The 26,458-nt window shown below is 41.3% G+C and overlaps 1 protein-coding gene across 3 annotated transcripts in view; it reads left to right on the forward strand.

Moving 5' to 3' along the window:
- LOC115128098 (calmodulin-regulated spectrin-associated protein 1-B-like) overlaps nt 1-24,100 on the forward strand; it is a 108,445-nt gene extending 84,345 nt beyond the window's left edge. For 2 of the 3 annotated variants that reach the window (XM_029657706.2, XM_029657712.2), the window contains exons 13-19: nt 860-999; nt 1,556-1,767; nt 8,002-8,064; nt 14,984-15,074; nt 15,181-15,296; nt 19,002-19,120; nt 22,253-24,100. In XM_029657706.2, coding sequence (XP_029513566.2) covers nt 860-999; nt 1,556-1,767; nt 8,002-8,064; nt 14,984-15,074; nt 15,181-15,296; nt 19,002-19,120; nt 22,253-22,546 — 1,035 coding nt within the window. In that variant the 3' untranslated portion in view covers nt 22,547-24,100. The remainder of the gene's footprint in view (nt 1-859; nt 1,000-1,555; nt 1,768-8,001; nt 8,065-14,983; nt 15,075-15,180; nt 15,297-19,001; nt 19,121-22,252) is intronic. The other variant, XM_029657720.2, reaches the window with a different exon arrangement.
- Nucleotides 24,101-26,458: the final 2,358 nt, after the last annotated feature.

Genomic DNA, 26,458 nt, shown 5'->3' on the forward strand with positions numbered 1-26,458 from the left:
CGACTAGATGCGCTTGTTTTAAGATCGAAGCGAGAGTTGCATGTAGCCGCCACTGCACATGTGTTCATATTCTTTGCTATTTAGTGAGTTATTAGCCCAATCAACAATGGGGGAGTGGTTGCTTCCTACAAGAGAAAAACATTTTTGCATTTCTAGACAACTTTGAAAAGCAAGTCGTGTGAAGAGCTTTTTTATGGCTTAAAGGGGCAGTGTTGTTTTTTGAGACTGTCTTGAATAAGCTAAGTCGCCAATACAACATTTGGATAAGCAGGGTAATGTCAAGCCCTGCATGTTTTTTTCAAAAGTCTCATGGAATGTAGGCTTACATTGAACACCACACAGGCTGACTGATAGGACAGCTATTTCCATGTTAAAATGTTATGGGATGCATTTTCTCCTCAGTGTTCACAGTAAACTCGTGCCGGAAGTTGCACAGAATTTTCGTAATGTTCAAGTTTGCCCTCAGCAGACCTGAAATTTGCTCAGTGCCGAAAAAACATTAGAGGGAACATTGGGTCCAACTCAATAAATTAGGAAGGTGTTCTTAATGTCTTGTACACTGTGTATATAAAACCAGGCTTATCATGTTCACTGCACTGGGCCTTTAACCCATATCAAAATTGAAATTAATCTAAATTAATTACTGAAAATCATGCAATTAACCTGACTAATTTGTGTTGAATTTGATTAATGAAAGCACCGGACAGGGGAACTGAAATTCCCAAAGAGGCATCATCCACCATATTGCTTTAACCGATTCAGAGTTTTCAGATCAGTGCAGATTTTGTCATGTGCCTTAGCAATGAAATGGATGTTGTTCTAGTAGTAAATCAATTTGCCCCCCCACCCCCTCCCAAAGGACGATGAGAAGATGGCAGAGGATGAGAGGGCAAAGCGTCGCGCTCACTTTCTCCTCAAACAGCAGCGGAAGATGGAGGAGGCACGGCTCCGCAAACTGCAGACGGAGGCTGAGAGCGAACAGAAACGAGACGAAGCCAGGTACAAACCATAGAGATGTACTAGTGAGCTGTTCCCAATGGCCACCTCTTTGAGAGCATGGGGAGAGCAAGTAGTCCATTTCCGAAATATTTAGTAAATAAATTGAAAAAGTGTGTAGTACCACCTACTGTAATGGAGTATGTATGGTCTGAACAGGTATAAAGCCAAGATTGGTGAATTACTGCCACCTACCATTAAGGAATGTTTGCTTAGAAATATAATTATTGGCTGCCCCCTACTGCTGACCTGAATGGAATTACGTGATCCTTCCTTAACCCATAGCAAGTCATACCCACTTGACTACTACAAAATGGTGAACGCCTCAATGGCGCTTCCCATGCTGTCACAGAAGCAGCCATTGAGAAGAGCACTCTAGTATCTCTATTATACAAACACATCAGTGGCTGGTAGGCCAAAGATGGTTTCAGGCCCTGATACAGAACATATTCCATCATGGCGTGTGTGTATGGTGTGTCAGTGTGCAGGGATAAAGCAAGTGTGTGTGTGTTGTTTGTGAAGGCAAACATAAAAGGTGTGTGTGTCTCTTTCCCCCCAGGCGTAAGGCAGAAGAGGACCGTGTGAGGAAGGAGGAGGAGAAGGTGCGGAGGGAGCTGATCAAGCAGGAGTACCTGAGGAGGAAGCAGCAGGAGCTGATAGAGGAGCAGGGTTTGGTTAAGCCCAGGTGTAAAGCCAGGAAGACCCGGCCTAAGTCCCTGCATCGTGGAGAGTCCTGCTCCGACACCGGCTTCTCCAAGGGATCCTCCACACGTAGGCCTACACTATAACCCAAACCAACCCTATCTCCCCTTTACAGTTTTGAACCTCCTCCCAACTAATCTCATCCTCCCTCTAGTCTCTAACCCTGTCTCACCCTATTCATGGGTTGCACGTAGTGTCACCCCATTGTTATTGACGTTCTCTTGAGGACTGTTACCTGTTCTACTCAATGCATTTTCAATTGGCGCTGATGAAGATTTCACATTATAGTGGCTTGGAAACACAATGCCATTACAAAAGCTGACAAATAATTAGTAGGGCGATGTCACGCCAAGACAGCTCAAAAATATTAGGAGCATCTCAGCACGTCTTCCCCCTATTCTGTACAGGCTTCCTTTTTTTCACTCTGTCAATTAGGTTAATATTGTGGAGTAACCGCAATGTTGTTGATCCATCCTCAGTTTTCTCCTATCATAGCCAATAAACTCTGTAAATGTTTTAAAGTCACCATTGGCCTCATGGTGAAATCCCTGAGCAGTATCCTTCCTTTCTGGCAACGGAGTTAGGAAGGACACCTGTATTTTTGTTGTGACTAGGTGTATTGATACACCATCCAAAGTGTAATTAGTAACTTCACCATACTCAAAGCGATTTTCAATGTCTGCTTTTTGTTTTACCCATCGACCAATAGACTGAGGGAACTTAAAAATAATTGTATGTGTGTGGTACAGAGATGCAAATATTATACTTATTTAGGCTTGCCATAACAAAGGGGTTGAATACTTATTGACTCAAAACATTTCTTCACTTTGCACTTTGTCTGATACCACTGACGTGTGAGTAACAAGAGGTAGGAAAAATGGAGAACTGTTTGCCAAATATATTTTCCAAAATTGTATGTGTTAGTCATGCACATCCCCAATTTTATTTCGTAGTTAGCTCCTTAGCTAAAGCGCCATTATGACTAAGGTAGTTAGTACAGCGTTTAGTCAACTAAGTGAGAACACTTTCTTGTCCACACATGCTTTGATCTCCGCAACGGAAGTAGTAGGCGCGAGTACCCTGACGACTCACACTAAATTATTCCGCAGCTCTGTCATTCACTTCAAGGAACTAACATCCGTGGGCGTGGCGTAGCGTTTGGCCGGATCAAGGAGTAGCCAGGTAAAGGCGAGAGCGCACTGACGGGCAAAAGGCAACGTGTTGCGGTAGTTCAGTGCGCTTCACTGCATGCATGGAAATGGACATGGCAGAGACATCTGTTGTGCTAATACCTTCCTTCACATAAAGTTATGTTAGACTGTTAAAGATTAGCAGGCCTATGTTAATTAATCAGTTATTGATCTGTCCTCTTGACATACAGTGCCTTCAGAAGTATTTACACACATTGACTTTTTCCAAATGTTATGTTACAGCCGAATTTAAAATGGATTAAATTGAGATTTTGTCACTGATCTACACACAATACCCCATAATGTCAAAATGGAATTATGTTTTTAGAAATGTTTACAAATTAAGTAAAAATGTAAAGCTAAAATGTCTTCAGTCAATAAGTTCAACCCTGTTGTTATGGCAAGCCTAAATGCAATGCATTTGGAAAGTATTCAGACCCCTTCAGTTTTTCCACATTTTGTTACCTTATTCTAAAAAATACTAATCAACCTACACACAACACCCCATAATGGCAAAGCGAAAACAGGTTTTTAGAAATGTTTGCAAAAATAATTTTACATTAGAATTCAGACCCTTTGCTATGAGACTCGAAATTGAGCTCAGGTGCATCCTGTTTCCATTTATCATCCTTGAGACGTTTCTACAACTTGATTGGAGTCCACCTGTGGTAAATTCTATTGATTGGACATGATTTGGAAAGGCACACACCTGTCTATAGAAGGTCCCACAGTTGACAATGCATGTCACAGCAAAATCCAAGCCATGAGGTCGAAGGAATTGTCCATAGAGCGCCGAGACAGGATTGTGTCGAGGCACAGATCTGGGGAAGGGTACCAAAAAATGTCTGCAGCATTGAAGATCCCTAAGAACACAATGGCCTCAATCATTCTTAAATGGAAGAAGTTTAGAACCATCAAGACTCTTCCTAGAGCTGGCCGCCTGGCCAAACCGAGCAATCAGGGGAGAAGTGCCTTGGTCAGGGAGGTGACCAAGAACCCGATGGTCACTCTGACAGAGCTCCAGAGTTATTCTGTGGAGATGGGAGAACCTTCCAGAAGGACAACCATCTCTGCAGCACTCCACCAATCAGGCCTTTATGGTTGAGTAGCCAGACGGAAGCCACTCCTCAGTCACAGGCACATGACAGCCCGCTTGAAGTTTGCCAAAAGGCACCTAAAGTACAGAGAGTTCCTTGGTGAAAACCTCAGACCGGGACGAAGGTTCACCTTCCAACAGGACAGCGACCCTAAGCACACACCCAAGACAACGTAGGAGTGGCTTCGGGACAAGTCTTTGAATGTCCTTGAGTTGCCCAGACTTGAACCCGATCGAACATCTCAAATCAAATTTTATTTGTCACATACACATTTTTTGCAGATGTTATTGCAGATGAAGCGAAATGGAGAGAACTGAAAATAGCTGTGCAGCGACACTCCCCATCGAACCTGACAGCGCTTGAGAGGATCTGCAGAGAAGAACGGGAGAATCTCCCCGAATACATACCTATCAATCAAGGCTTTAATCGCTGCCAAAGGTGCTTCAACAAAGTACTGAGTAAAGGGTCTGAATACTTATGTATATGTGATATTTTTAACAAATGTGAAAAAAGAAAAAAAATCCCTTGTCATTATGGGGTATTGTGTGTAGATTAAGGGGGGGAAACAATTTAATCAATTTTAGAATAAGGCTGTAACGTAACAAAATGTGGACAAAGTCAAGGGGTCTGAATACTTTCTGTATGCACTGTACTTTCAGGAGTAAAGATGTGCTTTCCCATTCACATAATAATGCAGTAATAGTGTTTAACATGATTTTTAAATGATTACCACATCTCTGTACCCCATACAATACATACAATTATCTGTAAGTTCCCTCAATCGAGCAGTGAATTTCAAGCACAGATTCAAGCACAAAAACCAGGGAGGTTTTCCAATGGTTTGCAAAGAAGACCAACTATTGGTAGATATAATGTCTGATAGGTTAAAAAAAACAAGTATCATTATGGTGCAGTTACTAATTACTCTACAAAGATACAGGCGCCCTTCCGAACGGGATTTCACCAGAGTTTAATGGCTGTGATAGGAGATAATTGAGGATGGATCATTGTAGTTACTCCACAATACGAACATAAATTACAGAATGAAAACAAGTAAGCCTGTACAGAAAAAAATATTCCAAAACATGCACAAAATAAAAAATATTCCAAAACATGTACCTGGCACTTGAAGTAATACTGCAAGTAATACTGCAAAAAAAATGTGGCGAAGACATTCACTTTTTGTCCTGAATACAAAGTGTTATGTTTGGGGCAAATCTAATACAACACATTACTGAATACCACTCTATATATTGTCAGCATGTTGGTGGCTGCATCATGTTATGGGTATGCTTGTCATCGGCAAGGACTCATTTTTTAGGATAAAAATAAGCAAAATAGAGCTAAGCACAGGCAAAATCCTAGAGGAAAACTAGGTTCAGTCTGCTTCCATCAGACACTGGGGAGACAAATTCACCTTTCAGCATGACAATTACCTAAAACACAAGGCCAAATATACACTGCAGTTGCTTACCGAGACAACATTGAATGTTCCGGAGTGACCTAGTTAGTTTTGACTTAAATCAGTTTGAAAATGTAGGGCAAGACTTAAAATGCTTGTCAATAACCAACTTGACAGAGCTTGAATAATATGTTAAAGAATAATGAGAAATATTTTACAATCTAGGTGTGAAAGCTCTTAGAGACATACATAGAAAAGACTCACAGCTGTAATTGCTGCGAACGGTGATTCTAACATGCATTGTCTCAGGGGGTTGAATAATTATTTAATCAAGATGTTATTTTCCATTAATAAAAATATTTCACCTTGACAGAGTATTTTGTGTAGATTGTTGACAACAAAAAATGACAAATCCATTTTAATTCCATTTTGTAACTTTCTGAAGGCACTGTAGCTGTATGATTCTAACAGTAGTCTGCTATTGGTGTGGTCATGTCAAAAGTCCTTCCTCCCAATTAAGTTTTTAAGTGAAAATTGCCAGAACTATCTGAGATGCCCAAAATATGGCCTGTTGTGGAATCGCCCAGTAGGAAATGCCTTTGTCATTGGGATGTCGGCAGATTGAATTTAGATGCTACCTAACATTGCGGGGAGAGCACCAGATTTTGGCTAGCTAACTGCTAGGTATTTTTGACAAACTTTTGTAGCTAATGGCAACATTGCCTCGGTCTAAAGTAAATTTGACTACATCATAATGATGACAAAGTTGTTTCGTACTAATTATTTGCGTACTTTAGCAATGCCATCGTATTTCCAAGCTACTATACTGTAATTTAGACACTAAACAATCATTATCCCCTGTTGAGAATGATTGGGCACCACTTGACTTTCAGGAGTCACTATTGCTGAGAACGTCTTGAGAACGTTCATAACATTGGCCTACAAATTCCAGGGTTTTTCTTTATTTTTACTATAAAATCATTGTAGAATAGTGAAGACATCAAAACTATGAAATAACACATGGAATCATGTAGTAAGCAAATTTGTTAATCAAATTTGACTTTCTTCAAAGTAGCCACTTTGCCATGATGACAGCTTTGCACGCTCTTGGTATTCTCTCAACCAGCTTCATGGAGGTAGTCACCTGTAATGCATTTCAATTAACAGGTGTGCCTTGCTAATTTGTGTAATTTCTTCCCTTCTTAATGCGTTTGAGCAATCAGTTGTGTAGGGATGGTATACAGAAGATGGCCCTATTTGGTAAAAGACCACGCCCATATTATGGCAAGAACCCATCAAATAAGCAAAGAGAAACTGTTCATCCTTACTTTAAGACATGAAGGTCAGTCAATCCAGAAAATGTCAAGAACTTTGAATGTTTCTTCAAGTGCAGTCACAAAAACATCCAGCGCTATGATGAAACTGTCTCTCATGAGGACCGCCACAGGAAAGGAAGACCCAGAGTTACCTGTCTCTCATGAGGACCGCCACAGGAAAGGAAGACCCAGAGTTACCTCTGCTGCAGAGGATAAGTTCATTGGTTACCAGCCTCAGAAATTGCAGCCCAAATAAATGCTTCACAGAGTTCAAGTAACAGACACATCTCAACATCAACTGTTCAGAGGAGACTGAGGGAATCAGGACTTCATGGTCGAATTGCTGCAAAGAAACCACTACTAAAGGACCCCAATAATAAGAGGAGACTTGCTTGGGCTGGTGACTTGTTTGATACGTTTCATGTACACATTTTATTAGAATATTTATGAAATGCACATTGTTATATTCGGTGTAACCCTCTCACCCGGCTCGAATTTGACTCTCACGATATTACCTTAGAGTATCTCAACAGCATGAGATATTAGGTGAGAAGGACATCTCCAATAAGAATCCCTATTGTAAACTCCCTAGGGTGATGACAACTAGGGTATTAACTTCCGATAGAATGATTATAGATCCTTATTATTATATAAGGATATGCTTTCCCATGCATTAAAATGAAACAGAAATAGTAAATGACTCCATCAATGCAACAGACATAAGGTTCAAGATGGATATTATCACATTTTCAATGTACCACATCAAAATAAATGAAAATAATAAACCCCAATGTTTTTTCACAACCCATGTCCAAATTACTGGAAAGCTATGCAAAATATATGCATGAACGACATTACAGTTCAGGAGCAATTCGATCACCTTTTAAATCTAATACCAATGAATTAAAACAAATCATCTCTATACTTTGTTTTAACCAGGGTATTACATTGGTGACACTTTTTTCCCTCAACTCCAATCCCATTTGATGCATGGAACGGATGTGGGTGGAGCTATGTCTACGTAAGGGTGCAAAAAAAAATGTGTTTAAGTATGTTACGATATATTTCCATTTTCCTTTAACACTTTTTTTGGTTACTACATTATTCCATATGTGTTTCAGAGTTTTGATGTCTTCACTATTATTCTACATATGAGTAGGTGTCCAAACATTTGACTGGTACTGTAGGTGCATCCCATGAATACCACAATGTGTTGTGTGTGTGTTTGTATTCTTTGTTTATCTTTCCTGTGTGTGTATTGTCTGTTTAGCCCTCGCGTGTGTGTTTTTGTCACCCAGGTTATTCTCTGAGAGCATCCATGTTGATGAGAGCCCAGGGATCAGCAGCAGGCAGTAGAGGAGGTGAAACATCTAACCTCATCTGCATGACCCCCTGACCTCATAACATCATACCATACCTCATATGGTATGGTATGATGGTTTTTCCTGGTCAGGTCATGTCAGGAAAGAAGTTCCAAGCCCAACCCACAACCCCTTCAGAAAGTCTGATCATGTGGACCACTAGCCCCTTTCCCCCTAAGCAGATGTGAGAGAATTGCATAGATTTGTGTAATGTGATTGGCTTACTTTGCCCACTTATAGGATCGGGGGAATTTTCTCTCCATCTCTCTCTTTCGGTATCTCTCTTACTCTCTCTCTCGTGGCATGCCATGAGGGTAAGATCCTGATTGTGCCTGGCTGAGCAAGCAGAGAGCAATGCCTGAGTTTGCAATTAAACATTTTAAAAGGTTTGCATATCAGTTCACTGCTAATGTGACATCACACTGTGCCTGCTGCGTTGTGCCTTCCTGGCTTGTGTAAGCATGGGTTAGGGTTGGGCGATATTACAATAGCATCGTCTATCAACGATGATTGACAGCCATTGTCCATGGTTACAACATCGATATATAACAGATGATGGTTTAGCCTATTGGAACTTGACTGGCACTGCGCAGTACAAAAAAGTATCACAATGCTCAGCAGGGACCCAAGGGACATTCTGAGTCATTTGCATATTGCTATTTGCTATACCCTATTTCAATAAATGTGATTTATAGCCTACAGAACCCAAGAGAGGAATGTAGACCAGACGGAGCAGAGAATTCCACCAAAGCAGCACAAAATGTCTAGTCAGAAAATATTGTTTATCCTCTCTCTGCCTAAACCAATTTTTCCATCTCAAAAAGTGATTTGAATAGTCTAAAAACGTAAGGTAGCCAGAGGACTAATAATGATTGAACAAGCAATATCAATAGCCTACAGAAAAATCCAACGACAAGCTTAGTCAAGTTTAAGTTTATTAAGTAATAAATGATCTATGCGGGTCAGGAAAATCCCTCAATGCGAGATTGAGAAGCAAATGGCCAAATTGTCCTACAAAGCCTATCATAAAAGCTTTAAGACAAGTTAAAGTTATGAACAGTAGCGTATTTCCCAAATATTCGAGCTTTTAAAGAATAAAAATAATGAAAGTATATAGCCTAGGCATAGGCAATTTTTTATGAGGCAAATAAACAATTATTTTCCAGTCGTGAAGACTGTAGACTGCTTCCATCCAGCCCATGATGTAGGCCTATAACCTCTTGAGGCTAGGGGACAGTCGTGTCCCACTTGGGCAAAAAAATCAGGGAAAATGCAGTGCGGCATATTTTTTAAAAATTATATAAAATCAAACTTTCATTAAATCACATATGTGGAACAGACAGAGGCCAACAACAAAATTCTGAACAGTTAGTCCTCGGGGTTTTGCCTGCTACATACATTTAACATTTAAGTCATTTAGCAGACGCTCTTATCCAGAGCGACTTACAAATTGGTGCGTTCACCTTAAGACATCCAGTGGAACAGCCACTTTACAATAGTGCATCTAAATCTTTTAAGGGGGGGGGGTGAGAAGGATTACTTTATCCTATCCTAGGTATTCCTGAAAGAGGTGGGGTTTCAGGTGTCTCCGGAAGATGGTGATTGACTCCGCTGTCCTGGCGTCGTGAGGGAGTTTGTTCCACCATTGGGGGGCCAGAGCAGCGAACATAAGTTCTGTTATACTCACAGACATGATTCAAACAGTTTTAGAAACTTCAGTGTTTTCTATCCAAATCTACTAATAATATGCATATCTTATATTCCTGGCATGAGTAGAAGGAAGTTGAAATTGTGCACGCTATTTATCCAAAAGTGAAAATGCTGTCCCCTATACCTTATTAAGAGGCAGCCCGCTCCTCCTCCTCCTGTTATGCTTCTTTACCAGAAAGGAATATTAGAAAATATTTGCCATTGCCTTCACTTAGCCTCTGCCCAAGTACTCAACAACATGATATTTTGTCATGATTTGTCCACTTGAGTTCGATTCCGCATTATAGCCCAACTGTCGTTTTTTGGGGAAGGGTGGCCAATAGGGGCGAGAGCATCATATACGATGATATTTTATGTGTACATAATCACAAGAGAACAGGTTGACATCACCTAACCGTTTGGGGTGAGGGTGTGGGTGTGAGCAGGGTTGGGTAGTTTACTTTCTAAATGTAATCCGTTACTAATTACATGTCCAAACTTGTAATCAGTAACCCAAACTCAGTAACTTAACTGATTACATGCAGTTACTTTTAGATTACTTTCCCCTTAAGAGGGATGTATGTTGGTAATTGTATGTTAACAATTGAACAACATCTATTGCAGGATAAATCAATGTTAAAGTTTACATAGCTGGCCATACATGGATGTTTAATTGTACTGTATGGGTTGGTTATGTTGGCTTATTCTAACCCATCTCTTTCTACTACATATAATAACACGATTATATTTATCATTACATTAATATATATAATTTCTAAGTCCAAAAATGGATTGTGGCAACTACAGATTGCCCCTTTTTTAAGTCTATCAAAAGTGTGTGAGTTTGAGCATGTGTCCATTAGGGCTATGGATTTTTTTTTATGTATTATTTCTTACACTGTTACCCCAGGAAATCTTAAGTGTTATTACATACAGCCGGGAGGAACTATTGGATATAAGAGCAACGTCAACTTACCAACAATACGACCAGGAATACGACTTTCCCGAAGCGGATTCTCTGTTTGGTCCACCACCCAGGACAATGAATCGGACCCCAGCAGGCGACCCAAAACAACGGCGTCGCAGACGGAGCAGTCTTCTGGTCAGGCTCCATAGACGGGCTCATCGCCCACCGCTCCCGAGTATAATACTCGCCAATGTCCAGTCTCTTGACAACAAGGTAGACGAAATCCGAGCAAGGGTTTCCTTCCAGAGAGACATCAGAGATTGTAACATTCTGTTTCACGAAACATGGCTCACTCGGGATACGTTAGAGTCTGTACAGCCACCTGGTTTCTTCGCACATCGCGCCGACAGAAACAAACATCTCTCTGGTAAGAAGAAAAGCGGGGGTGTATGCCTTATGATTAACGAGTCGTGGTGTGATCATAACAACATACAGGAACTCAAGTCCTTTTGTTCACCTGACCTAGAATTCCTTACAATCAAATGCCGACCGCATTATCTACCAAGAGAATTCTCTTCGATTATAATCACAGCCGTGTATATCCCCCCACCAAACAGACACATCGATGGCCCTGAATTTTTTTTATTTGACACTATATAAACTGGAAACCACATATCCTGTGGCTGCATTTATTGTAGCTGGATTTATCCACATCGACGGGACAGTAGTGGAGAAGGTGAAAAGTTTTAAGTTCCTCTGTGTTCACATCACGGACAAACTGAGATGGTCCACCCACACAGACTGTGTGGTGAAGCCACAACAGCGCCTCTTCAACCTCAGCAGGCTGAAGAAATTTGACTTGTCACCAAAAACAAACTTTTACAGATGCACAATCGAGAGCATCTTGTCGGGCTGTTTCACCGCCTGGTACGGCAACTGCTCAGCCCACAACCGTAAGGCTCTCCAGAGGGTAGCGAGGTCTGCACAACGCATCACCGGGGGCAAACTACCTGCCCTCCAGGACCTCTACACCACCCGATGTCACAGGAAGGCCAAAAAGATCATCAAGGACAACAACAACCCGAGCCACTGCATGTTCACCCCGCTATCATCCAGAAGGCGAGGTCAGTACAGGTGCATCAAATCTGGGACCGAGAGCCTGAAAAACAGCTTCTATCTCAAGGCCATCAGACTGTTAAACAGCCACCACTAACATTGAGTGGCTGCTGCCAACATACTGACTCAAATCTCTAGACACTTTTAACAATGAATAATTGAATGTAATAAATGTATCACTAGTCACTTTAAACAATGCCACTTATTTAATGTTTACATACCCTACATTACTCATATGTATAAACTGTACTCTATACCATCTACTGCATCTTGCCTATGCCGTTCGGCCATCGCTCACCCATATATTTATATGTACATATTCTTATTCATTCATTTACACTTGTGTGTGCTGTTGTGTCTTTGGCTATGCCGGATTAAGTGATATGACATGCTATTCTATAAAATAATTTATCCGTAATTAATATCACCTGATTGAGCTAATCATGTAAATGTAATTAACATTTACATTTACATTTAAGTCATTTAGCAGACGCTCTTATCCAGAGCGACTTACAAATTCGGGCACCACTAAAGAATATTTATAGAGCTGTTATCTTCCGAATAAACTCTTAAATACCTAGTAATATTTTACATCAATAGCAGTCAATATCAATCCTCATCTTAATTCAGACTCATCTGAAAGTTGTAAATTCTTGGTTATCTGCACGAACCCTGGCTAACAATTTGAATCAGCAGTACAAAATTGGGTTTAATTATTTATTTACTAAATACCTAATTAATCACACAGAATTACACATACACATACTTAAATCATAACTTGATTACAAATTACGTCATAAAGGAAAACGTCCCTAGCGGGCGGAACAGATATGACAGCTTGTTACACAAAGGAAAAGGGCTGGGTTTGAGTGAAAGAGCGGGAAGACTGAAGGACACAGGGAGAAGCTTTGCTATCGTAAATACAGTAGCTGATGCATTCTAAATTACTTGTTATTATTTGGAAAAGAAAAATGCAATAAATATGTACTCTGAGCTGCGCTTCGGTAGGTTGGTGGTAGATGGAAGGCTGTGTTGCCAAACCAAATCCTTTGAAGAATGTCTCTGGTTGTCAATTGGATACGTTGTAGTAACGTGATAGACGGGATACTCTGTCTGTTCCTTCCTAACCCTCGTTGCATCTGCTGTTGCTAACTCAACGGCTAGGAGGTATCACTTCTGTAGTGAATAAGAGTTCAAAATTCATACCATTCGCAACCAAGCTCACGCTGATGTTGGCTTCGTTCTGTAGTTATTATCTGAACCATTCTGACATTGGACCGTCGTCCTCACATCATCGGAACAGGAAGTTGTATTGTCGTCAAGGGCTTATATAGGAAGGGAGAGGAGGGCGTGTTTGAAAAGTTTTATAGCCCATGTCCCTTCACAGGGGCCACTGATTGAGCAGCCCTATCTTATGAAAACCCACATCTCACATTTTAGAAGCTAAAATCACATTTCATCCCGTCACGAATCATTTAATATTCAAACATTTAAATTTAACAACAATTCCATGTGAATCCGATAACTCTGATGTGTAGACTTTCCACTGTAGAGTTTGTCATCTTATCATTGATGAGAATGTCTCAGATGACAACCGAACTGACATCATAATCATTAAGTACCACCATGTTCAATTGTTCGATTTACCACAATAACAATACAGTTAATTTCCCCCCACCTACTGATGTTCCCAGAATCTCTGTGTTAACCAAGGGTTTTGCAAATGTAACATCAGTAGGGTAGAGAGAGGAAAAAAGGGGGGAACGTCATGACAGTGTATACGGTAGTTTTTGTGAAATTGTTAGATTACTTGTTAGATATTACTGCATGGTCGGAACTAGAAGCACAAGCATTTCGTTACACTCGTATTAACATCTTCTAACCATGTGTATGTGACCAATAAAATTTTATTTGGATCTTGGTCTTTTTTAAGTTAGATTGAGCAATAAAAGCCCCACTTTTGTTCCACAGGCTGGGATCCGCACAATTCAGCTGTTGCAAGAGCGCATTTTTCAATGGCTGTCTAATGGTTTCAACAACAATGATTGATAGGCAGCTTAAACTTCTTGAATTCAACCATTTGTGGGTTTAAATGTACTTTTAGATATGTGAACAGCCATACAGAACAACCACAATCCGTAAGGCGCAAATAGCTAAATGAGAGAGCAGCGGTATGATTGACATCAATGCGCTATGTAGATATAAATAATAAGTGATATCCGTATCGCTGTAGACTACACCACTGCTGTCATCCTTACCTCCAAGCGTTTATTCAAGTTGGATAATCTTTGGATGCCGACAGCAGTCGCCCTTTGGAAGACATAGCTTAGACTGTAGCCTACAAAAGCCTATTCCTGCTCTTTTCCCAGGATCCATCAAACACATTTGGTGTGTCATCATAGTGGTCTCTGACTTTGGTCAGACTCGCTCAGGTGGAACAAACTTAAACTTGCGCCTTTTTTCAATGCTGATTTGAATGTCATTGACAAAAAAGTTTTTTTGCGCCAATATCCTTTCTGAATTCAAAAGTAATCCTACAAGTAATCATCTAGCTTTTCAAAAGTATCTGTAGTCTGATTACAATATTTTAGCTTGTAACAGATTACAGTTACCGTTTTTTTTAAATCCCTTGTCACGGATTACATGTCATCTGTTACACCCCAACCCTGGGTGTGAGTGATGGTCAAGAATTGGGAAAGGTTTGTATTCGTTTGCTAATAATTAAATACATGTACTCTAAATTTACAAATGCATCTATTGAGCAGATTACGTTATAACCACTAACCAAGTTACAGAAGACATTTTGATTGTTTGAAGTATGTCAAGTGCAGTGAAAATATGTTCCGTTTGGTTTTCAGCTGTGTATCAGAACAAACAGTAATTGGAACGACTAGCATACGACAAATATTTTGTCTTTAGACCTGTTTTACATGAACATGCCAGTACTTCAGTACCAAAACATGTTTGCGTACTCGAGCAGACATTCTTTCAAATGCCCATCCCTAATAAAGGTTATCTTCCTATGCTGCTTGTATGTGGATGGTTAATGAATATCAGTGAAATGACTGTTCAGTGTCTGTTTTTATTTGGTGTACACAGACGTACAGTGTATTTACAATAATAATAATATATGCCATGAAGCAGACATTTTTATCCAAAGCTTCTTGTTCTATGGTATTGATTAACTCTTGTCTCGTTGACTTCCAGAGGACATTCTCCACTGTTTCCAATCAGGCTCCACTCTCTCCTTGGCCACCGAGACAGAGAGTGTCACTTTTGGAGGAGCCAAACCACAGAGGTGTGTGTGCGCGCATATGTGCAGGGTTGGGTGCGTGTGGTTGTTTGTGTGAGTATGTGTCAGACAGACACCCTGTTAACTGTGTGTGTGTGTGTGTGTGTTCCAGGCGTGGGTCGGTGGAGTCGTTCCCTCTTCTAAGCATGAACTCCAGTAGGAACATGGAGAGAGACTGGGAGAACGGCTCTACAGCCTCCTCCATCACATCTACAGTAGAGTACAATGGTGAGTATTAAACATGCACCCACACACACCTGAGTACAATGGTGAGTAGGTGTGTGAATGTTTTAAATGTAAACCAAATTGGGATCCTAACAAAAATAAAAGATAATCACAACATTTTAATCACATTGTAGCTGGGCTCGATTACTCTTCACTAATGATGCGAGTGTGTCTTCACTCTGTTGCGTGTGGAATATTCTAGCCTATTCATTGATGATAGGCCCTGCTATACTAAAGTTCCAAGACATTGCAAGCCAAGAAATTGCGAAATACAGCATTCCATTGCGAGATACAGCTTTTGATTGCAGATAGATAGGCCTAGTGCAAAGTTCTGACTGTCTCTGCCTGGTGACCGACATGCCCATACTTTTGATTGCAGATAGATAGGCCTAGTGCAAAGTTCTGACTGTCTCTGCCTGGTGACCGACATGCCCATACTTTTGATTGCAGATAGATAGGCCTAGTGCAAAGTTCTGACTGTCTCTGCCTGGTGACCGACATGCCCATACTTTTGATTGCAGATAGATAGGCCTAGTGCAAAGTTCTGACTGTCTCTGCCTGGTGACCGACATGCCCATACTTTTGATTGCAGATAGATAGGCCTAGTGCAAAGTTCTGACTGTCTCTGCCTGGTGACCAACATGCCCATACTGTGCCACTCCCCACTCTCTCCGTCCCTCGCTAGCTCGCTATAAAAGATGCAAGTGTTTGTTCTCGGAAGTACAGCAACTAATCAGTCTCCTCTGTTCAAAATACTGAATCTTTTATTTTAACATGGGAGACCTATTGAGACATAGGACTCTTTTCCAAATGCGCCCTGCATATTACAATATAAATATACACAACCGTTCAAAAGTTTGGGGTCACTTAGAAATGACCTTTTTTTTTTAAGAAAAGCACATTTTTTGTGCATTAAAATAACATCAAATTGATCAGAAATACAGTGTAGACATTGTTCATTTTGTAAATGACATTAATGACTATTGTAGCTGGAAATAATGGAATATCTACAGAAGCCCATTTATCAGCAACCATCACTCCTGTGATCCAAAGACACGTTGTGTGAGCTAATCCAAGTTTATAATTTTTGAAAGGCTAATTGATCATTAGAAAACCCTTTCGCAATTGTTAGCACAGCTGAACAACTTTTTCTTTGCAACTCTGCCTAGAAGGCCAGCATCCCGGAGTTGCCTCTTCACTGTTGAAGTTGAAACTGGTGTTTTGCAGGTACTTTAAAGGCCAGTTTTATTGCTTCTTTAATCAGAACAAAAGTTTATCTGTTCTAACATAATTGCAAAAGGATTTTCTAATGATCAATTAGACTTTTTAAATGATAAACTTGGATTAACTAACACAATGTGCCATTGAAACACAGGAGTGATAGTCGTCTATGTAGATATTACATTAGAAATCTTCCATTTCCAGCTGCAATAGTCGTTTACAACATTAATGTCTGCACTGTATTTCTGATAAATTTGATGTTATTTTAATGGACAAAAAAAATTGCTTTTCTTTCAAAAACAAGGACATTTCTAAGTGACCCAAAACTTTTGAATGATACTGTACACATATACACATACATACGTACATACATACATACATACAGTCATGGCCAAATGTTTTGAGAATGACACAAATATTAATTTCCACAAAGTTTGCTGCTTCAGTGTCTTCAGATGTTACTATGGAATACTGAAGTATAATTACAAGCATTTCATAAGTGTCAAAGGCTTTTATTGACAATTACATTAAGTTTATGCATAGAGTCAATATTTGCAGTGTTGACCCTTCTTTTTCAAGACCTCTGCAATCCGCCCTGGCATGCTGTCAATTAACTTCTGGCCCACATCCTGACTGATGGCAGCCCATTCTTGCATAATCAATGCTTGGAGTTTGTCAGAATGTGTGGGTTTTTGTTTGTCCACCCGCCTCTTGAGGATTGACCAAAAGTTCTCAATGGAACGAAGGTCTGGGCCCAAAATATCGCTGTTTTGTTCCCCGAGCCACTTAGTTATCACTTTTTCCTTATGGCAAGGTGCTCCATCATTCTGGAAAAGGCATTGTTCGTCACCAAACTGTTCCTGGATGGTTGGGAGAAGTTGCTCTCGGAGGATGTGTTGGTACTATTCTTTATTCATGGCTGTGTTGTTAGGCAAAATTGTGAGTGAGCCCACTCCCTTTAAATTGTTTAACTTGGGTCAAAGTTTCAGGGAGCCTTCCACAAGCTTCCCACAATAAGTTGAGTAAATTTTGAAAAGTGTGTGTGAGGAAGGAGGCTGACAAACCTGACTCAGTTACACCAGTTCTGTCAGGAGGAATGGGCCAAAATTCACCCAACTTATTGTGGGAAGCTTGTGGAAGGCTACCCGACACACTTGACCCAAGTTAAACAATTTAAAGGCAATGCTACCAGGGAATTTTTTACGGATTAAATGTTAGGAATTGTGAAAAACTGAGTTTAATGTATTTGGCTAAGGTGTATGTAAACTTCTGACTTCAACTGTACATGCACGCACACGCGCACACACACACACAAAAATACACAGTCATGGTAAGCACCAATAAAACATCACAAATCACCCATAAAAACGGTTATATTCCTCCACAAATACGTCCCCAATCCATTTAAAGTACTTTTTCAGGAAAGAGTGGTCTGCACGCAGTAGGCAAGCAATGTTATTTGACTGACAGTTCTGGTCACTTAGTGATTAGTCCTACTTTAGAAGCAGCATTCCTTGACAGACAAGTAAAATTACCATTCAGTGGCGCTTCGAAACTATCTCCAGAGAAGGTTTTGTGTCTACATTTATTAAAAAGCCGTAGTGTGCCCTTACATGCTAACTAGACCGGACGCGTCACGTGTGCGAGGGTTTCAAAATAAACGTACACATACATGTTATTTAATCATTGCACCCACACTTCTCGCGAGCGTTTGCAGAAGTTGGTTCTATTTGTGACGCTCAACACGCTGCAAGTCCTGCCTCTCCCATCTCCTCATTGGGTTTTAGGAGCATATACCCACGTGGGTGATTGAAAGAAGAATTGAGGTCCAGAATCCATTCAGTTGTGGTAATACACCTTAAAGTTGGTTGCCAACCGCCATATAAAGTCCGAAGAAGAAGCCTGAAGAAAGGAGGAGAAATGACTAGAAACCAATTCAGTTTACTGTTTTGTCTGTGGATTAATTGTCAGCGTAGAGGACCGTGTGCATTGTAAAATAACAACCCAATGTTTACATCCCAGGACAAATGAACTAGCAACAGCAAGCTAGCTAAATTGCCCTAAATGTTTAATGCTTTTCGACTTGTCCCCACAATAATATAATTGGTTCAGAGTTTGTTTTGATATTTCAACCTGCGTGTCCTAATCACGTCTGGTGTGGGTAGAAAAAATCAACATGCGCCCGATGGTGTCTGGTCAGCATGTTACAGACAAACAAACATGCTGTAGCCTAGGCTCTTTTAAGGGTATATGACTGTAGTAGATGTAACTTCATTGCCCAGCCCTAGCAGTCATACATACGTAATAGGACCATTATTCTGAATTGTAAATTGACGTGGAATTTAATGATTGTTTTGTTATCGCTTTAACGGAAAATGGCTTTTTAAACGTTGATCAAAATGTTTCATTTGTCACATCCCTAATGGTGAGTATTACATACACACCAGAGTACAATGGTGAGCATTATGGTTTCTGTCCTCGTTGCAGGTCCCAAGCTGTTTAAGGAGTGTGTTTCCAAGTCCAACAAGCCGATAATCCACAATGCCATCACCCACTGCTGCCTGGCTGGCAAGGTCAACGAAGCCCAGAAGAACACCATCCTAGAGGTTAGTCCATCCATAGTATAGTATGGTAGTACTAGAAGGCCTCCATGATTTTACTATAGCCAAAAATATCAATGCAACATGTAAAGTGTTGGTCCCATGTTTCGGGGACCGAGTGGCGCAGCGGTCTAAGGCACTGTATCGCAGTGCTAGAGGCGTCACGACAGACCCGGGTTCGATCCCGGGCTGTATCGCAACTGGCCGTGATTGGGAGTCCCATAGGGCGGTGCACAATTGGCCCAGCGTCGTCCAGGTTTGGCCGGGGTAGGCTGGCATTGCCTAGTTAAGTAAAGGTTAAATAAATTTAAAAAATTAGCTGAAATAAAATATCCCCAGAAATGTTTTATAAGCACAAATGTGTTTACATCCCTGTTAGTGTGCATTTCTCCTTTGCCCAGATAATCCATCCACCTGACAGGTGTGGCATATTAAGAAGCTGATTGAACAGCATTATCATTACACAGGTGCACCTTGTGCTGGGGAAAATAAAAAGCCACTCTAAATTGTGCAGTTTTGTCACACAACACAATGCCACAGATGTCTCAAGTTTTGAGGGAATGTGCAATTGGCTTGCGACTGCAGGAATGTCCACCAGAGCTGTTGCCAGAGAATTGAATGTTAATTTCTCGACCATAATCCGCCTCCAACGTTGTTTTGGAGAATTTGGCAGTACGTCCAACCGAACTCACAACTGCAGACCACGCGTAACCACGCCAGCCCAGGACTTCCACATCCGGGTTCTTCACCTGAGGAATCATCTGGGACCACCCACCCGGACAGCTGATGAAACTGTGGGTTTGCACAACCAAATAATTTCTGCACAAACTGTCAGAATGCATAGTGCCAACTGTAAAGTTAGTTTTTTTCATAGTTCGGGCTAGGCCACTTAATTTTAACGTTACAGCATGTAATGATTTTCTAGACGATTCTGTGCTTCCAACTTTGTGACTAATTTGCGGAAGGCCCTTTCCTGTTTCCGCATGACAATGCCCTTGTGCACAAAGCGAGGTCCGTACGAAATGTTTTTTCGAGATCTTTGAGGAAGAACTTGACTGGCCTGCACACAGCCCTGACCTCAACCCCATCGAACACCTTTGGGATTAATTGAAACGCCGACTGCGAGCCAGGCCTAATCGCCCAACATCAGTGCCTGACCTCAATAATACTGTTGTGGCTGAGTGGAAGCAAGTCCCCACAGTAATGTTCCAACATCTAGTGGAAAGCCTTCGCAGAAGTGTGGAGGCTGTTATAGCAGCAAAGGGGGGACCAACTCCATATGAATGCCCATGATTTTGGAATGAGATGTTTGACGAGCAGGTGTCCACATACTTTTGGTCACTCTGCACAAACTGTCAGAAACCGTCTCGGGGAAGCTCATGCGCGTGCTCGTCGTTCTCAGGGTCTTGACCTGACTGCATCATAACCGACTTCAGTGGGAAAATGCTGTCCTTCGATGGCCACTGGCACTCTGGAGAAGTGTGCTCTTCACAGATGAATCCCTGTTTCAACTGTACTGGGCAGATGGCGTCGTGTGGGTGAGCGGTTTGCTGATGTCAGCTTTGTGAACAGAGTCCCCTATGGTGGCGTTGGGGTTATGATATGGGCAGGCATAAGCTACGGACAGCTAACACAATTGCATTTTATCGTGACGAGATCCAGAGGCCCATTGTGAGGCCCATTTCTTTTAAGGTATCTGTGATCAACAGATGCATATCTGTATTCCCAGTCATGTGAAATCCATAGATTAGGGCCTAAGGAATTTATTTCAATTGTCTGATTTCCGTATATGAACTGTAACTCAGTAAAAAATAGTTGCTTTTATATTTTGTTCAGTGCAGAAGGCCTCTGCAATTTCAGTATAGACAGTTAATTTTCCTCATTACCTGTGAGAATTATTTGAGGTGAGTCAATAGAATTGTAGTTCTAGAAAGAGTCTGTGATTTTACTATAGCCAATTAATTGTCCTCATTACTAGTGTCAAGAAGTTACCGTAATTGCTGGATTATTAAGCGCACCTGAATATAAACCGCACCCACTGAATTATTAAAAAATATGTATTTTGTACATAAATACGCCGCACAGGTCTTTAAGCCGCAGGTGCCTACCGGTACATTGAAACAAATTAACTTGGTCACTATCTTCCTCCTCCTGTGCACTGAAACCACTGAAGTCATCTCCTTCGGTGTCGGAGATGAATAGCCTCAAAATTGCTTCATCCGATGTTGGATCGTTTTCATTGTCGCTCTCGTCACTTTCATCCGGAGGCAAATACCCCGCTGAGCTCATGCTGCCCCTTCAACACGCAGCAGTCCAGCCTTTCGAAACCCGTTGATGATAGTGGATTTTTTGACAATGCTCCACGCTGTCAGGACCCACTGGCAGACTTGACCATAAGTTGCTCTTCGCATGCAGCCCGTTTTAGTGAAGGATTTCTCCCCACTTGTCATCCAAGACTCCCACTGAACAAGGAGCGCCACCTTAAATGCACGATTTACACTGATGTCGAGTGGCTGCAAATACTTTGTGCCATCTGCTTTTCTTCCCTCTGAAAGCCTTTGTTGTCTTTTTGCACTGAGTCAGTTCCTCACGCTGCTGTTTCCAACGTCTTATCATCGACTCATTAAGGCCAAGCTCCCGTGCAGCAGCTCTCTTTCCTTTTCCAACAGCCAGATCGATCGCCTTCAACTTGAAAGCTGCATCATATGCATTTCTCCGTGTCTTTGCCATGATGAGGGTGACAAAATTACTACCGTAATCAGAATGATGGGAAGTTTGAGCGCGCTCGATTTTACGTCACATTATGTGACGGTGCTCAGTTTTTTGACGGCATGAATCTTGTGAAAGCGGGAAAAATCCATAAATTAGCCTGCGTCATTGTATAAACCGCGAGGTTCAAAGCGTGGGAATAAAATAGCGGCTTATAGTCCGGAAATTACGGTATATACAGTAAAAGAGAAAACAGTCTGAGTCAATAAAAACATCAGAATGTTTGGCCTAAATGTTTTTTTGTCAGTGTTTATACAGTTATCCTGTTTTTTTATATATCCCTCTGATTCCCACTGTATAGTAGAGTTTGATGTTCTTCTTCCCACGGTTACTAATGGTTGTTTCTTCCATCTGTCTCTCCAATGCCAGGAGCTGGAGAGGTGTGAGGCCAACCACCTGATGATTCTGTTCAGGGACGGTAGCTGCCAGTTCCGAGCCATCTACTCCTTCTCCCCCGACACAGAGGAGATTGTCAAGTTCACCGGCATGGGGCCACGCAGCATCAGCCGCAAGATGATCGACAAGCTCTATAAGTACAGCTCCGACCGCAAGCAGTTCAACTGCATCCCCGCCAAGACCGTGTCAGTCAGCGTGGATGCCCTGACCATACACAACCACCTGTGGCAGATCAAGAGGCCCAGTGGATCTTCTAGGAAGAATTGAGGAAGGGAAGAAGAGGAGGACAAGAAGGCACACCATAGGCATTCATTCTACGATTGGGCAGGACCCAGTAGTCTCGGATATGACCATTCTGTGGGTTTGGCCTGTTGATGACGGGGGATTGGTCTATTGCTGTGTGTGTGTAGCCTTCGGATTGGTGTAAATGGCGGTCTCCGTGGAGATGGACCTGAGAATTTTAATGAACACCTTCCAACTAACCGAATGAGTCTTTTAAAGATTAGGAATGTTTTTGATTTTTCTCAAGGCAGTTTTCTGCATGTGGCACTTTTTATGTTTGAAGTATTAGGTTTTATGCTAACTAAGGAATAGCCTATAGTTTAGCACTGAACACACTTCTTCTATACAGTACTTTACCCTTATGTAGTGGATCAAAAAGACAAAACAAAGTAATACTGAAACTACAGACTACTGAAATAAGTGCAAATAGAGGCAGCACTGAAAGTACAGACGCTACAGACGTATAATAATAGAAACCACAGGCATTGTCAAAATTGTTTGAAAGTGTTTGTTCTAGTCGGGCAAAATCCTGCAGCTGTGACCCCTCTGATCTCCTTCAAAAGGCTATTTATTCAATAATACTAGTATGGGCTTTTAAGTTATTTTACCATGAATAAAATTTACTTAACATTTTTGAGAATTATGAGAAAGATATGGTCAATTCTTGTTTTTGTGTGTGTTTTTGCAGATGTTTGTGGAAAGGGGGGTTGGAAATGCGTGGCTGTGTGTCTCTCTGAATGTGTTTACTCGTTAAATTATGCTTTAACAAAGGTTTTATCATGCAGTGGAATAAGCTCCACCACTGTTTAATTCAGTTAAAAGATGAATGCTCTTGTCCCAGGAGAAGGGAGGCTCATCATTTCCTCAGTGTTATTGTTAGTGTTGAGGTGGTGATTAGTATTTACTCGGTTCCAAACGAGCACGCTTTGGGTTTCAGTCTATTGCACTCTATCTACAGTATGTTACAGCAGAATACTGGCCCACGATCAATGGTACACATGAAGATCCAAATCCACTGAATGCTCAGCTCACTCTTACCAGCAGAGATACACCAAGGTCTTCTGCTCCTTTTCACTAACACACTGGAACCTGATCTGAAGTAACTGACTAGGTTTAGGATTTTTTCTGGCAATGTGATCTGGCCAGGACAACAAAAACAACTATTGTCCCTACTTGCAGCCTATAACATGAGCCAGGATTTTTCCCGAGTCACATGGTCGGGGAAAAGTCCTGGCCCCATTCATGACCTAAACCTGCTGTCTGTGAGCACTAAGAGCAGCTCTACAATGACTGACTATGCCTCAAGTTCATTCAATTCAAGGAAAACTGGACAATACTTGATATTATTTGCTGCATTTTGTACATGTGAGTAGTGGTTTTGTATATACTGTACCACCTTATGTTTACTAAAAGTTGGCGCAATTGAATTTTTCATTACTGGCTTTAAAGATTGTATTTGTTTCTTTAAAATATTCTACTATATATTTATTTTGAAAAACACTAGTGTAATAAATAATACTGGTAAACTAACAATGGTTACTTTGCTTTGTTGCCCATGATTTCATTTAATTCATGAAAATGTATTTGTATTGTGGGTTTTTTCAGCTGTTGATCATAATGCATTGCTTCTAAACTGGATTAAGATCTTGATTTATCGTGACATTATCGCATCATGGGGGATAGAGTGCAAGCAGAGCATTGGAAAAGTCACATACAAATAGCACTACAGTCTGAAGTGTAGCCTATGATTTAAGCATGCTTTTGGCTTTTTATTTGGAAAACTAATCCTTGGGCCAGCCTGGTGGACACTATCTTTATTTTATGAAATGTCTTTATAAACATACCATGTGTCTGGAGAACTAAATATAGTCCTGCTGGGCTACACAAGACTCATCTGAAGGTCCCCCGGTACAAGTGGGGGAAAATCAATGGGAGTATACAGTATATGGAGATTTTTTTAGTGCCACAAATAAGGGGTTAAATATATGTATCTTTTATGTGACCCGTTTCAAGAAGATTGACGTATATCACACATTACTACTTAATCAAAATATTTTTGATGCAGAAATGCTTTCTGGAATGTGAACTTTCATGTGCCTTAATAAGGAACTTGTATGCCATCTGTAAATATTAGGGATGCACGACATATCGTTAAGCATGTTGGAATCGAACGATATTAGCTAACAATGCCGACATCGGCATCGGCCCGTTGTCTAGTTTAACGCCGATGTGCAAAACCGATGTCAAAGCTGACGTGCATGCCTATGTAACGTAGGTAGGTGACTTAATGATGCCACGGAAAATAGCACTACACGTGCAACAGCATTCGTAACCTAGCCCACAATATCTGCAGTGTGGATATATTTTGAAGGAAGATAACAAAAATGCCATATGCCATGTTTGTGCTGCTATTATTTCCAGAAGAGGGGAGAAAGTGAAATCTTTCAGTACCACAAACCTAATCACTCAATTTGAAAGTGCATCACCCCCAGACATTCAGCGACTACTTAGAACGAAAGCAGAAAAAAACTAAGCGCACACTTCAAACAACTAAATAAGTTCAAGTCGATTAGTCATTTGAATGAGTAGGAATATTTCAGCCAGACAACCCAAGGGTGAAATCCATTAACGCCAAGATAATGGAATTCATTGCCCTTGACAATCAACCGTTCTCTGTCGTGGGTGATGTTGGCTTTCGCCGACTGGTCGAGCACCTCGAGTCCCAGAACACACTACCAAGTAGGCGCTATTTTTCAGATGTTGCCCTACCGGAGTAACACGGTATTGTTGAACGCACATCCATGAGCTACTTGCTATGGACGTCACTGCTATTAGCTTCACGACTGACATTTGGACCAGCGATGTCAGCTCCATGTGCATGCTGAGTCTGACAGCAGAGTGGGTCGACGAGGATTTCATACTGTGGAAAGCCATATTGCATGCTCAAGAATGTGCTGGTTCTCATACCGCTGCTGCCATTTCAATGGCATTTGAGAACGTTTGAAACATGAACACACTCCTAGCTTCATTCGAACGACTGACTCGAGAAATAAGCTCATCAACTATTGTCTGCAGCAGACGTGATACCCTCTGTCATGGACTGAAACGCCTGCTCAACAAAATTGCTGACAGACCGTGGGGTTAAAACTTGCAAAAGTACTCTACTAGAGGCTGTGAACAAGCGATTCGGTGGCATTCTCTCTGAGCCTCTTTACTGTGTCGCCACCATGCTCGATGCTAGTTACAAGGGCCGCTACTTCGACGCAGACAAGAAACAGGGTTTACGTGAAATGTTACAGACACAGATGGACAAGATGGAAACGGACACAGTGACAGTGCGCACAGAGGAAGAGGACCCACGACAGAAGAGGCCACGGACAGACAGAGCTGAGATTTCACTGCTTGACATGTATGATAAAATCCTGAACAAATGAACAGCGAAACAGCACAGCAAGTAAGTAAAATAAATAGGTTTCACAGCTGTATGAATGTTAATAAACAAATACTACAGCTCAGTGCAATGGTAAATGTTAAGTCAGCTGTGGGGTATGGACAGTAGAGGGGGATGCTGTTGTAGTGACAGTAGCGTCACCACTATTTTCTGGACTTGTTTTCTGATGAGGTTCACAGCACTGGAGAATAACCTGGTTCTGGTCCAGATGTCCCGGACTCATTTACCTGAGGGTGGCCTCTTAAAGAGTAAATAAACTGTACAGCTGGCCTATGACATCAGCCCATCTCCTGTTTAATATATGACTGTGGGCCATAACTACTTGAGGCAGATAAGGGCTGCCCCCACAGGGCCAAACGTGTTGGGTCACATCAATGAGCAAAATACATTGGTCCCAGTGCATTGCTTATATACAGACAAACAAAATAAAACGTTCCTACATTTCT

Source organism: Oncorhynchus nerka, linkage group LG4, assembly GCF_034236695.1.
Source record: "Oncorhynchus nerka isolate Pitt River linkage group LG4, Oner_Uvic_2.0, whole genome shotgun sequence".
Taxonomy (NCBI): Eukaryota; Metazoa; Chordata; class Actinopteri; order Salmoniformes; family Salmonidae; genus Oncorhynchus; species Oncorhynchus nerka.